At 52.6% G+C, this 13036-nt stretch overlaps 1 protein-coding gene across 5 annotated transcripts in view; it reads left to right on the top strand.

The window, feature by feature from the left end:
• ST3GAL2 (ST3 beta-galactoside alpha-2,3-sialyltransferase 2) overlaps positions 1-13036 on the top strand; it is a 68956-nt gene that overhangs the window by 26334 nt on the left and 29586 nt on the right. For all 5 annotated transcript variants that reach the window (XR_013825369.1, XR_013825370.1, XR_013825371.1 and 2 more), the window contains exons 2-3: positions 6048-7440; positions 9786-9979. Coding sequence is in view for 2 of the 5 variants with exons in the window: in XM_079908459.1 (XP_079764585.1) it covers positions 7102-7440; positions 9786-9979 (533 nt within the window). In the remaining 3 variants the exon portion in view is untranslated. The remainder of the gene's footprint in view (positions 1-6047; positions 7441-9785; positions 9980-13036) is intronic.

The following is a 13036-nucleotide window of genomic DNA, read 5'->3' as shown; positions in this document are numbered from 1 at the left end:
ATGTAGTCTTTTGTGTCTGGCTTCTTTCACTTAGCACCATGTTTTCAAGGTTCATCCATGTAGCACGTCTCAGTGCTTCCTTTTTATGGCTGAATAAGATTCCATTGTATGGATATTTGACATTTTGTTTATTCATCAGTTGATGGAACTTTGAGTTCTTTCCACTTTGGAGCTGATATGAATAATGCTCCTATAATCGTTTGTGTACGTGTTTTTATGTGGATATATATTTTCCTTTCTCTTGGGTATAGACCTAGGATTAGAATTGCTGAGTCATACGGTAACTCTTTGTTTAACCTTTTAACTGCCAGACTGTTTTCCAAAGTAGCTGCACCATGTCACATTCTCACCAGCAATGTACGAGAGTTACAGTTTCTCCATATCTTCACTAATAGTTGTTATTATCTGTCTTTTTGATTATAGCCATCCTAGTGAGCGGGATGTGGTGTCTGATTATGGTTTTGATATGTATTTCCCTGATAACTCATGGTGCTGAGCACCTTTTCACCTGCCTGTTGGCCACTTCTCATCCAGTCAGGTGTTCACCCCCTCCAAACCTCTGGATCAGCCATTGTGAAGGTTACTGCTGACAGCCTTCTCTTATCTATGCCAGGCCTTCCATCAATAATTTCTTCTGGTCCTGTAGTTTTAAGAATGAACTGTGCTCTGATGACTCTCGGATGTATCCCTCCAGCTCTGACCTCATCCATGAGCTTCAGACATCTGTGTCCTGCTGCCTATTGCCATTTCCACCTGGACATTTAAAGGGCATCTCAAATTTAACCTGTTGTAAACAGAACTCTTGTTTTTTTTTTTCTTACCCAAACCCATTTCTTTCCTGACTTTTCTGTATGAAAGAATGGCACCCCACACACACACACCAGGTTGCTCGGGCCACAAGGCCCTGTGCCCCGGGTTCAGTCTTCCTCTCCTACCCACCACCCTCCATCTCACCCATCAGTTAAACCCTTCAGAATACATGAAGTAGCTTCTCTGTGGTCCCCTGCTAGTGTTACACAGCAGCCAGAGTAGTCCCTTAGCAAAAAATGTTTTAACCTAAAAAAAAAAAAAAAATTAGAATTTATAATGAAATGCATCACACATTCAGAATAGTATATATCATATAAATTCCTTAAAGACCGGGCTTCCCTGGTGGCGCAGTGGTTGAGAGTCCACCTGCCGATGCAGGGGACACGGGTTCGTGCCCCGGTCCGGGAAGATCCCACATGCCCCGGAGCGGCTGGGCCTGTGAGCCGTGGCCACTGAGCCTGTGCGTCCGGAGCCTGTGCTCCGCAATGGGAGAGGCCACAACAGTGACAGGCCCGCGTACCACACACACAAAAAAAATTCCTTAAAGAATAAAAATTTTAAATACTCTGTTTCTACTATCTGGATTAAGGAGTAATACATTCCCCAGTACTTCTGAAGCTCCTATAGACCCTTCTTCTTGTCTCATCTACCTTCTTCCCGTCCAGGGGAATTTCCTGGATTTTACAGTGTTCCCCTGATTTTATCTGTTGTTTTATCATCTATGTGTATAGAGGCCTTAAAACAACTTCTTGCTTAGCTTTGCATACTTTTGAACTTTTCATGAACTCATACTGTAAGTATTCATCCCTGACTTATCCTTTTTGTTCAACATAATAGTTTTTTGGTCGTATTCATTCCTGTTTATGTCTGAAACTGGAGTTCATTCATTTTTACTGTATTACATGAATGGACCACGATTTATCCATCCTATTCTGATGGACATTTGAGTTTGCAGTTTTCAGCTATTACGCAGTGCTGCCTTGAGCGTTCTCATATGTCTCTTGGTACACATGTTCACGTGTATCTGCTTGTAGAAATACTAGAGTTTACTACATACCCACCAGGATGCTTAAAATTAAAAAGATAGCAGATATCCAGGACATGGAACAAATGGCACTCTCCTATGTTACTGGTGGAAACATAAAATGCTACAGCCACTTTGGACAACTATTTGATAATTTCTGGTAAAGTTAAACATACTGGTGTATGTACCCTATGGTCCTGTAATTCCACTCCCAGGTATTTACCCCAGAGAAATGAGAGTATGTGTCCACAAGGTGAGTTGTACAGAAAGGTCAGGGCAGTTTTACTCATAACAACCAAAAACGAAAAACAACTCAACTGTCCAAACGTGGAAAAGAATAAACTACTGATACACACAACATGGACGAATCTCCAAAACATTGTGCTGAGCAAAAGAAGCCAGCCAGGCAGGAGTGTTTATATGAAGTTCAAGAACAAGTAAACCTAATCTATGGTGACCGGACTCAGCAAAGTAGTATAGCAGTGAACGATGACCGGGAAGGAGCACAAGGGAACTTCCGGGGTTGTGGGGTGGTGGTGGAAATTCTCTGTATTTTATACTGGGTGCTCACACACATGGGTAAACATGCATCATGCTCTACATTGAAAGACTTCTGCATCCTATTATATGTGAATTAAACCTCAATGAGAAAAACAGATTGTCCCAAGTAGCAGCACGATTTTGGGGGAAAATGAAACAGTGTATTCAACTAGTTGTCAGGGTTCAACTTAAGCTTTAAATCTGCTTAATAGGACAAGCAGGCTGAACTCACCAGCTTTATAATTCATTGATTCTAAATATTCAACCTTTGGCTGAGAAACCATTCATTCCCACCCAAACTAGGAGGACTACATTTTCTGAGGATGTCTTCTCACATGGGACATCACAAAATAAATTAGCTCAGGACAAATGGGGGAACTTTCTAATCTCTCATTGTGTCCCCAGTGTTCCATCTTCTTCTGTGAGAAAGATGTTTTTTAATTTTTCTTTAAAAAGAAATACTGCTGGGATATACTTATGTCCATATTTTTTAAGTAATGCCAAATTAGCCTCCCAAGCATTGTACCAATTTATTTTCTCACCAATGGTGAGTGAGTGTTCTTGATACTCTGCATCCTCTCTAAACTCTTAGTACTGTTAGTTTTAAAAAATTTGCTCCAAGGGTCCATTTTAAAATATAAATCAGGTCATGACACATCCCTCCCCAAAACCCTCCCATCAGATTAATAATAAATCCTAATCCCTTCAAAGGCCTCTGTGTCCGGGCCCCTCGTGCCTACCTCTCCGACACCCTCCCCAGTTTTGCTGGCCTTCTTGCCATGGTTTTTTTTTTTTTTTTTTTTTTTAATTAATTAATTTATTTTGGCTGCGTTGGGTCTTCGTTGCTGCGTGCGGGCTTTCTCTAGTTGCAGCGAGCAGGAGCTACTCTTTGTTGCGGCGCGCAGGCTTCTCATTGCAGTGGCTTCTCTTGTTGCGGAGCATGGGCTCTAAGCGCGCAGGCTTCAGTAGTTGTGGCTCGCGGGCTCTAGAACACAGGCTCAGTAGTTGCGGCGCACGGGCGTAGTTGCTCCGCAGCATGTGTGATCTTCCCGGACCAGGGATCGAACCCGTGTCCCCTGCATGGGCAGGCGGATTCTTAACCACTGCGCCACCAGGGAAGCCCCTCTTGCCATGTATTTCACAGGTCAGGCTGTTTCCTCCTTGTGTACTCTGTTCCCTCTCACAGCACCCTGTAACTTCCCTGTCATGGCACTTTGTAATCCCCTGTGCCTTGCCTTTGTATTTGCCGCTAGACCAGAAGCTCCATTAGGACAGGACATGTGTTTACTGTCCCACACTAGCGCCCCCAGCCCTGCGCCGGCCCATTAAGTATCTGTCGAATGAATAAATAAGCCAGCACCAGCCAGGTGGCCCTGGAAGACTGGCCTACTTCCCTCTGTGGGCACCGGAGGTGGGAGCTGATGCCCAAATGTGTGCCCTTCCCCCGACTCTTTTACATCGGGGTTTGCATGGGCTTAAAGTGAAAGATAGAGCAGCTGTGAAAGGGAGAAATGAGAATTAGGCATTGGCAACTGGAGGGCACGGGGAGTACCCCAGAGCAAATGACGTGCATAAAAGCTCTTAACCAGGTGACTTCTGGGATTCGGGGTGCATGTCTGGGGCCTCTGACCGTTCTTGCTGCGTTCTGCCCTGTGCCCTCAGTTGCCCTCAGCACACGTTCCCAGAAGCAGCCCAGCCTTGGGATTTCCAGAGCAAAGGCTTTTGCCGGTGACCCTTGTTTGGGAAGACCCTCTCTGCTCTTCCCAAACACAGTGACGAAACTGGGGCTTTTCCTCCCCTGACAAGGCAGCCGGTTACGTCAGATGCTCCCTTTGTTGAGACTGCAAGGAGTTACAGCCTTCCCCAACGTGAGAGATGTTTCCTTCAGAGCCTCCTGTGCCGGTTTCTGCCCAAGTCCGCCTTCGGGGGCCACAGTGGGCCACGCACCAGAAACCAGGTCTCCCCAGCCAGGCCCCTCGCAGCATCCCTTGCTCAGCCTGGAAAGTCACCACCTCCTGGGCCGCTTGCCTCATGGCTGGCTCTCCTCAGGTCACAGGATGCTGGGAGCAAGACCCTGCAAAACGGAGTTCTTTTCCTTAGATGTTGGTCATGGATATGAGCAAAGGGAGGCCTAGAAGAGACAGTGACCTGGCTTCTATTTACAGACAGCGCCACCAAAGGCTGTGCATGGAGTCCCGCATGCCAAAGGGTGCAGTAGAACCTTTGGAAGGAGCACACTGGACCAGTGCCACTGGGTCTGTGGGTTAGAGCTGGGGGCCCCGGTGAGGCCCGCGGACGAAGCTTCACTCTTGACCCTGGGAAGCCGGCTTCTGTGTCTCTTTGCCTCTTACCCTGGAGCCTCTGGGTAGTTGAAGGAACCCATGGGCTTCTTTCTACGCCCCGGCCAGTCACAGGCTTTGGAACTGGATAGACCTGGACTCAAATCTCAGCTACACTCAGGAGGTTGTGACTAGGCAAGTTCCTTCACGTCTGTGAGCATTGTTTCCCCACCCAGAATAATGTCTCCTTATTGGAACGTGTTAGTTCTGTTCCCTGATGGCTTTGTGGTTTGGCTTGGCCCCAGAATTTGGAGCTGCCATAAATGGAGGGGGCGGCAGAGGTTCTTGAACATAGAGCCTGAGATGCCTACTGTGCAGCTGGTGCTGCACAGGCAGCAGCCAGAGTTGCCGGAGGAGCTGGCTGGAGCTGGAGCTTTCCGAGTGCAGCTGTGAGGCCCAGGGGCCGGGTCAGAGCCAGGGCTGGCTGGACTTGGAGAGGAGCTGGTGGGGACACGCAGGCCTCTAGGATTAAGTGCTCCCCATGACATGGAGCCAGGGCCCGGGGGCTCCACTCTCAGCTTTGTCCCTGACTCTCACCCTGGCTCCCTAGCACATGGCATGGATTCAGGCTCCTTTCCTTAGGGTGGATCTCCAAAGCTCCCTGCTGCCTCTTCTCCCTGCTCTTGCCCAGGGCAGCACAGGGTCTCAGGCTGTCAGTAGCCCATGGCATTTATTTGGTAACCTGCAGAGGAAGGCAACTGTCCAGAGGGCTGAGTGGTGGTGGTGCTGAGCGTCCTGACACGGTCAGGTTCTCTCGCTGACACCAGAGCTGGAAGGATTGTCAATGAATCAGCCAGCTAACCCAGGAATGCTTCATCTGTAGCCCACACTACAGAGGGGAGAGGGCAAATCCCAGGGCTCAGGTCAACCGCCCCCCTCACTTTGGGGGGGGCTTCTCTACCTCTTCTCAGGGGTAGAGAACGCCCGGGCAGGGGCTCATATCTGCAGTCCCCTACGATCTTTTCTCTGGGCCATTTTCTCTTAAGTTTGCTGAAATTAACCTCATGTCACTGGAATAGGAACTTCCTAAACCTGGCTTTTCCAGCGACTTGCCCTGTGGCTCTAGGGAAATCCCTTTCTGTCCTTGTTTACCTTCTGACTAATGAGTGAGGGTGGCGGGCTAATCTCGTCTTTAGAGGCCCGAGTTAAGGAGAGCAGAGTGATGCTCTCTGCAGTTAGAGGGAAGAGCCCTTTCTCTTGTCCACCCTTCAGTTAAGTGGGCATCTCCTCTACTGCCAGCTCTGTCCCCTCTGGGACTTGGGGGCAGGGCTGGGGGAGAGCACGTGTGCATGTGCGATCTGTCTGCACATTATTTTTCCTTTCTGCAATTTCAGAGTCATGCTGCGGCAGCCTGGCGCCTGACGAGTGAGGGGAACCTGCCAGGGGATTACTGCTAGCTCAAGGCAGGACAGAGGCCTCAGGGGAGCGGAGATGGGCAGAGCAGCCTCCAAGCCTGGGCCAGCAGCACCAAGACGGAGGCCTGGGCCCTGGCCTGGAGCTCGGCTCACACTCGCTCGGCTGACCCTGATGGCGTTCGAAGCAACACCCTGCTGAGAAGCGGCTGTTCCCAGGCCCCAGAGGACCTCAGAGTAGGAGCTGGAGTTTGATCACCCCTACACAACTGCAGTTGGGGCTGCGACCGTCGGGGGAAGGGGCTGGCGCCTCGGATGGGAAGTAGAAGGGCAGAACCTAACGCCAGGAGGATCTTGGTCTCTGAAGAGTTTTCTGGAACCCACGGAGCTTCCTGGGTTTCTTCTCTCTGGATTGGGGCTTGGTTCCCTCTCCTCCCCTGGCAGAGGGGTTGGGCCCTGAGGGCCAACTGAGAGAGGGAAGACTCTTAAATGAAATTCAGGCTGCCTGAAGCCCACGTGCTCTCTGCTATGATTGGGGTTCAAGGGCTTCCCTGCTGCAGGGGACGAGGGGCCGCCTCGGCATCTGCTCATGAGCCACAAGGACCCCGAATGCTCCAGACTGGATCGTTTCAAGCCGCCAAAGAGGGGGACCCCCACAGCTGGCAGCCAGCAACCCCAAGGGACTAGAGGGCTGGGATGGACTGACCTCCCCCTTGCCAGGGCTCTGGGAGAAGCAGAGCCTCTGTGGCCCAGCTAGTGACGGAGAGACCCAATGAAGCCATAAGCAGGGCCAGGCGGCTCAGGGACAGGGGAGCCACTGCTGCCGACGTGCTTTCTCCTGACGCTGAGGGAGGGCGTAGTGTGGGACCTCTGCCCCTGTCCCCTCCCTGGCACTTGCCCATATGCCCTTTGCGTGTGGTGCCAGAACAAGCAGGCTACGCTGTGGCTGGCCCATCAGCAGGCTGGGAAAGGAGTGGCCACGGTGACACCTGCCTGACTGCCGGGCTGAGGCCCCAGCTCCCCGGGGCGCCGAACCATGAAGTGCTCCCTGCGGGTGTGGTTCCTCTCCGTGGCCTTCCTGCTGGTGTTCATCATGTCACTGCTGTTCACCTACTCCCACCACAGCATGGCCACCCTGCCCTACCTGGACTCGGGCGCCCTGGACGGGACCCACCGGGTGAAGCTGGTGCCCGGCTACACCGGCCTTCAGCGCCTCAGCAAGGAGGGGCCCGCCGGCAAGAGCTGTGCCTGTCGCCGCTGCATGGGCGACGCCGGCGCCTCTGAGTGGTTTGATAGCCACTTCAACAGCAACATTTCCCCGGTCTGGACCCGGGAGAACATGGACCTGCCCCCAGAGGTCCAGAGGTGGTGGATGGTGAGAAAGCTGTGGCCCTTCCTGCCTCCCCTTTGCTGCCGCCTCTCCGGTGGTCTGTCCTGCCATTTGGGAGTCACCCTTAGAGCCCCCTCTTGGATTGGGGCTGTCTATCTTCTGGCCCCCAGAGCCTTGACAAAGTGTGAGGTTCACTGGACCAGAGCCAGCTCCTAGGATCACAGATTGTGAAGGGGGAGCGAGCTGTGGCCTGGAAGGAAAGAGAACTAATATTTTCTAGTGCCTGTAGAGGCCAAACATAGACCAGAGATGCCTTGCTGGGCCAGGGAGGTGAAATAGCCAGGAGAAACAGGTTCCCCAGGGAGAAGATGGCGAGAAGTGAGCATGGCAACAGGAAGAAGGCCTGCCCTTTATAAAGGAGGCAGCAGCTCAGCTCCAGTGATTGTTGCTATGCAGGCAGTATCCTAATTTGTAAATGTTTGCTCAAAATAATTTGAAACACCATGCCACTCACTTGGTTCCTTCCAATTGCTGGAAAAGCCTTTCTTCTGGGTTGGGATAGGAAAGCATTAGCAACTCCTCTGGGGGCTAAGGGAGGTGAAGGGGAGGGGATGGGGGGACAGGTGTACCCAAGCCTCCCCATTCTTCCGGATCCTGTCACCTTGCTGCCGCTTTAGCTCCCTTCACCTTGTCCCTGTCATCTCTGGAGCGTCACTCCCTAGGCTTTGCCAGGGCCATCTGGTTGCCACACATGTCAGAGGTGGAGCAGCATCAGTACTTGACCCGGGGGGGCCTGCAGACTGCAGGCATTTCCTGCTGGGGGACTTGGGAGGCAGCTCATGGTCCCTGGTTTCCCCAGCTGGCACATGGGGAGGGTGATGACTCTCCCTTTTTCTCACAGTTAGGACAGCTGTGAGGATGAGCTCCTGCAATCAGGCTTATGAGAGCAGCTCAGAGATCCTGCTTCCCAGCCCGGACTCTCAGAGTCCCTAAGGATGGGGAGTCTACAGAGCAGGAGTCACCAGGAGCCGCACACGCCCTTCACATGTCAGACTGGAGCCCTTGAAGGGTCCTGCCCGTTGCTCATAGTCACACCCTTCATTTTACAGGGAAGATCGAGGTTCAGAGAGTGCCCTGAGCTTGCCTTGGTCATAGGTCTCAGTGGTGGCCACGAAGAGCCAGAACAGGCCTCTGGGCAGCGGTGGACCGAGAGGCAGGCCAGGCCCCCTGCTCACGGGGGTGGAACTCAGGGCTGTTTAAGCCCCGGAACCACCTCTCTGCTGCTCCCCACAGCCACCCTCTTTCGCTGTGAACTTAGAAATTCTTGTCTCAGGGCTAAGCTGCTTCTCCACACTGAGTTCATGTTCTTGTGCTCAGGGGCCCTTCCTGTGCTCAGAGAAGAGGCAGAGAAGCAGGCCCACCCATCCCCTCCATGCATTCTGTCCCCTGAGCAGCTCCTGCTTAGCCGCAAACCCACAGCATTGCCGCTAGGACCACAGAACATTTTAAAGCCCTTACAGATGGTGGCCCAGGGGCCGAATCCAGCTCACTCAGTGTTCTTAAACTATTTGCATGAGTTACCATCATTTAGGACCTCTGTTTTTTCAGCTTCTCTTGAGAAACCAGAAAATCTGGTCCTTCTGGGCTGACAATCCCACAAGGCGACAGTTGGTTGGAGCCACCCCTTTTCGATGGGAGCTCCTGTTGGCTGTAGGCCCCACCTGCCTCTTCACTCCTGCACATTACCTGCCTGGCACTATAGGCGTTTAAGTACTGCCCTGGCCTCATTTCATGGTCTCTTGCATCACTGGTGGTGGGAGGTGCAGGGGACCGGTTTCATTCCAGCTGTTCTGACTTTGAAAGAATATCTGTGCCTCTTTGCCTTTTCCCCAGGGCTCAGGGCTCCGGATATCCTGTGGATCTTGCCTGGAGTTTCAGGCTGAGTCCCAGAGGCGCCCCCTGCAGGCTGCTTGGGAATAAGCCCCTGAAGCTCCCCGGGGCTTTCCACATTAACTGCACCTCAAAATGACTATGAGACTAAGAGCTGCCCCGAGAGGACAGCAGAGCAGGGGCCTCTCTGCTTCGTGGCACAGGCCTGCAGACCCCTGGAGAAGGTGTTGAATAGCACCTTGACCCCCGAGCCCAACCAGTACCTTAGAGCTACTCCCGAAAGCAGGGCCCTCCCTGGTCTGGTCTCAGTAGGGAAACTTCGCTATTGTTGAACAAGGTCCTTACTGCTCAGGGAGGATTTCCGCCCCATGACAGCCCGGGGAGGAGGCCTGCGCCGGTTGGACACTGGAGGGTGAGGGCAGGGAGGGAGCAGGCGGGAGTTCCCTCCCCATCACACCCCTCCTGCTTTCTTCTCCCCTCCGCTCCCCTCCCCTCCCCAGATGTTGCAGCCTCAGTTCAAGTCACACAACACCAACGAGGTGCTGGAGAAGCTATTCCAGATAGTACCAGGCGAGAACCCCTACCGTTTCCGGGACCCCCGCCGGTGCCGGCGCTGTGCTGTGGTGGGGAACTCGGGCAACCTGCGGGGCTCTGGCTACGGGCCGGATGTGGACGGGCACAACTTCATCATGAGGTAAGTCCCAGGGAGCTCAAGGCTGGACCCAGGACCGGCCTCCAGGAGGGGGCCCTGGCCTCCTTGGCCTTGTGCGGCCGCGTAGGAGCGGCCAGCTGCCAGGGGTGCTGTGACGGAGGCTCAAGTCTCTCGCTTGTGTTTGTCGGGGTGGATGAGGAGGCAGAACTGTCATTCTGAACTTTGCTTGAGGCCCGCGCTCAGCTTCCAGCTCTGAATGCCTCTGCGAAGAGCTGAAACTAGGCTCCTGGCTGATGTCTTGTGAAAACTCCCCCAGAGGCCCTTTCACCTGCCTGGTCCCTTTTAGCAGTTGGGCCAGGAGTGTGGGCCCCAAAATAGTGTCTTGCTTAATAGCCACAGGTGATGCCTCTGGCAGACTCGCAGAGGAGGGGCGTCCTGGGCAGAAAAAGGAGCTGTCGGTGCCTGCTTTGGGCTCCCATCCCTTAACCTTTACCTCATAGCATTTCGATTGTGCAGGGGCTCATTCATTCTACAGACGTCTGTGCCCAGCGTTGAGGAACAGAGAAGGGCTGGGAGGGCACTCATTCCAGACGAAGACAGGAGCAGGGAGCCGAAGCGTGAGCAGGGACTAGAGGTAGATTTGTGACCCGGACATGGGCTGCTCATTCTGCTTCTGAACTTCCGTGTTTTCAGACTTATCTCCCTAGACTTGAGGCAGGAAATGCCACAGTGGGGATCCTTCCATCCCACTCCTTGGTGGAGGAAGAGCTCTAAGAGTAAAAATACTGAAAATGCCCAGTTTTCACTAAGCATCTCTTAGGATGAGCACTGCAGAAAGACCAGGTTTCCCAGGAGGCAGGGGGAAGGGCTTTGTCTTAGAAACTGTTGCTGTCTCCATAGCAACACCAAGGCAGCAATATGTCTCTGAGGCTTTTAACATTCCTTGCAGAACCTTTCTCATGTTGAGAATGGTTGGGGGGTGGGGGAAGAGGGGGATGCTAGGCCAAATCCAGGCATCCACAGCCACCAGCTGAGAAACACCGTCCCCATTAAGGCTTCCTCTCCAACTGCTCTGTTCCTGCTCTGTTCCTCACAGACCCCAGGGCTGTCATGGCAGAGGCAGATCCAGACTGTGGCTTTGGTGACAATAGGACCAATACTGTGTGTGGAGCTGTAGCAGTCCCAGCAAACTGTTATTAATGAATGGGAAAAATACTTCTCATCCCCTCTAGGAGACAGTATTTCTGAACCCTAAAGACCAAGACATCAGAGGGGTACCCAGATGGTAGGCAGACTGGCAGTTCTAAAGAAATGGATTTGGGAGAAGAGAGGCAGGATCTTAATCCCTGTTCGGGGGCCAGAGCACAGTTGGTGCTGTAGGAAAGATTCTAGGCTTCTGCTTGAAGCAGACTGGAACTGAAATGGCTGAGAACACAGACTCACTCTCTAGTTCCAAATCAGGCCACTCCTGGTTTCCCAGCCCAAAGTACCCTCCAGTCCCTCAAGGGAAGGGAACCAGAGAGGCATGAGGTACAGCACAGCGACCAGTGGGGGGGGGGGGGGGGGGAGGGGGGAGGGGCAGGCATCCTGGACACACTGTCACCACATCATGCCATCAATGGGAGATGGGCAGGAGGGAGCCAGTAGGGGAACCCCTGTGACACAGGGCCCAGCTAGGGGGTGCTGGCCACTCTATGGACAGGGAACGTTCAAACGAGCGTAAAAAAGCTGGGAGAGCGTGTGGAGGAGACTTTGCTCCCTCTCTCCCAGATCCCTGTGTCCCCAGTGGAAGCCCAGGTTACAGTCACACGCCTAGATGGTATGATTCTGAATTGTGATCCACACAAGATAGGAATGTTCTCACAATGCGTCACAACAGAAAAGGCCAACAGGTTTTTGTTTAAAGCTGGATCACTTGTTTTTAAGATGCTCACCAAAAAAAGGGAGCTTTGATCCTGTGTTTTGCACCACTTGAAAGGAGTTAGAAGTTGTGTGTCACAGCCTGGGGGATGGGCAGGGGGGAGATTGCTCTGGGGTTCCAGGTTCTTCTAAGACAGCAGAGGAGAGACAGCCCCACATTGCACGTCAGCCCGGGACAGCTGAAGGTGGGCTCTGTCAGAACGCGGGCATCCCTCTTGGCCTTGGAGTGGAAAGGGAGACAAGAACTTAAAGTGCAGGGACAGGGTGGCTGGGACGGGCAGAATTGAGCCATCTGCCCAGGGGCCGAAGGGGTGCTTCAGCTTCTTGTCTTGGTTCCATGTCTTCTAGGGAAGAGGACAGAACAGCCAGGTGAGCTGTAAGCTGTGAAAGGCTGTCTTTTCTTTTTAAAAAAAAAAAAATTATTAAAGTAATATGTGGGGCTTCCCTGGTGGCGCAGTGGTTGAGAGTCCACCTGCCAATGCAGGGGACACAGGTTCGTGCCCCGGTCCGGGAAGATCCCACATGCCGCAGAGTGGCTGGGCCCATGAGCCATGGCCACTGAGCCTGCGTGTCCGGAGCCTGTGGCCTGCAACGGGAGAGGCCACAACAGTGAGAGACCTGCGTACCGCAAAAAAAAAGTAATATGTCCTTGTTATTGGGGAAAAAAAACCCAGAAATGTACGCACTAAAAAGTGAATTATCCAGGACTTCCCTGGTGGCACAGTGGTTAAGAATCCGCCTGCCCATGCAGGGGATACGGGTTCGAGCCCTAGTCTGGGAAGATCCCACATGCCACGGAGCAACTAAACCCGTGAGCCACAACTTCTGAGCCTGTGCTCTAGAGCCCACGAGCCACAACTACTGAGCCCACGTGCCACAACTACTGAAGCCCGCGCACCTAGAGCCCGTGCTCCACAACAAGAGAAGCCACCGCAGTGAGAAGCCAGCACACCGCAGCAAAGAGTAGCCCCCGCTCACCGCAACTAGAGAAAGCCTGCACGCAGCAACAAAGACCCAATGCAGCTAAAAATAAAACACATTTTTTTAATAAAAGTGAATTATCTCATTCCCTAAGAGTAACCATTGTTAAAACTTTAATACTCTTCCAGATTTTTTTCTATTCTTATACAAAAGTTAGTTTTTATTCTTCCTCCCTTCCCTCCTTACTTCATTGCTTCC

This window comes from Stenella coeruleoalba (assembly GCF_951394435.1).
Source record: "Stenella coeruleoalba genome assembly, chromosome: 20".
In the NCBI taxonomy this organism is placed as follows: Eukaryota; Metazoa; Chordata; class Mammalia; order Artiodactyla; family Delphinidae; genus Stenella; species Stenella coeruleoalba.
Note: the sequence above shows the minus strand (reverse complement) of the source record. Positions and strands in the feature narration are given on the sequence as shown.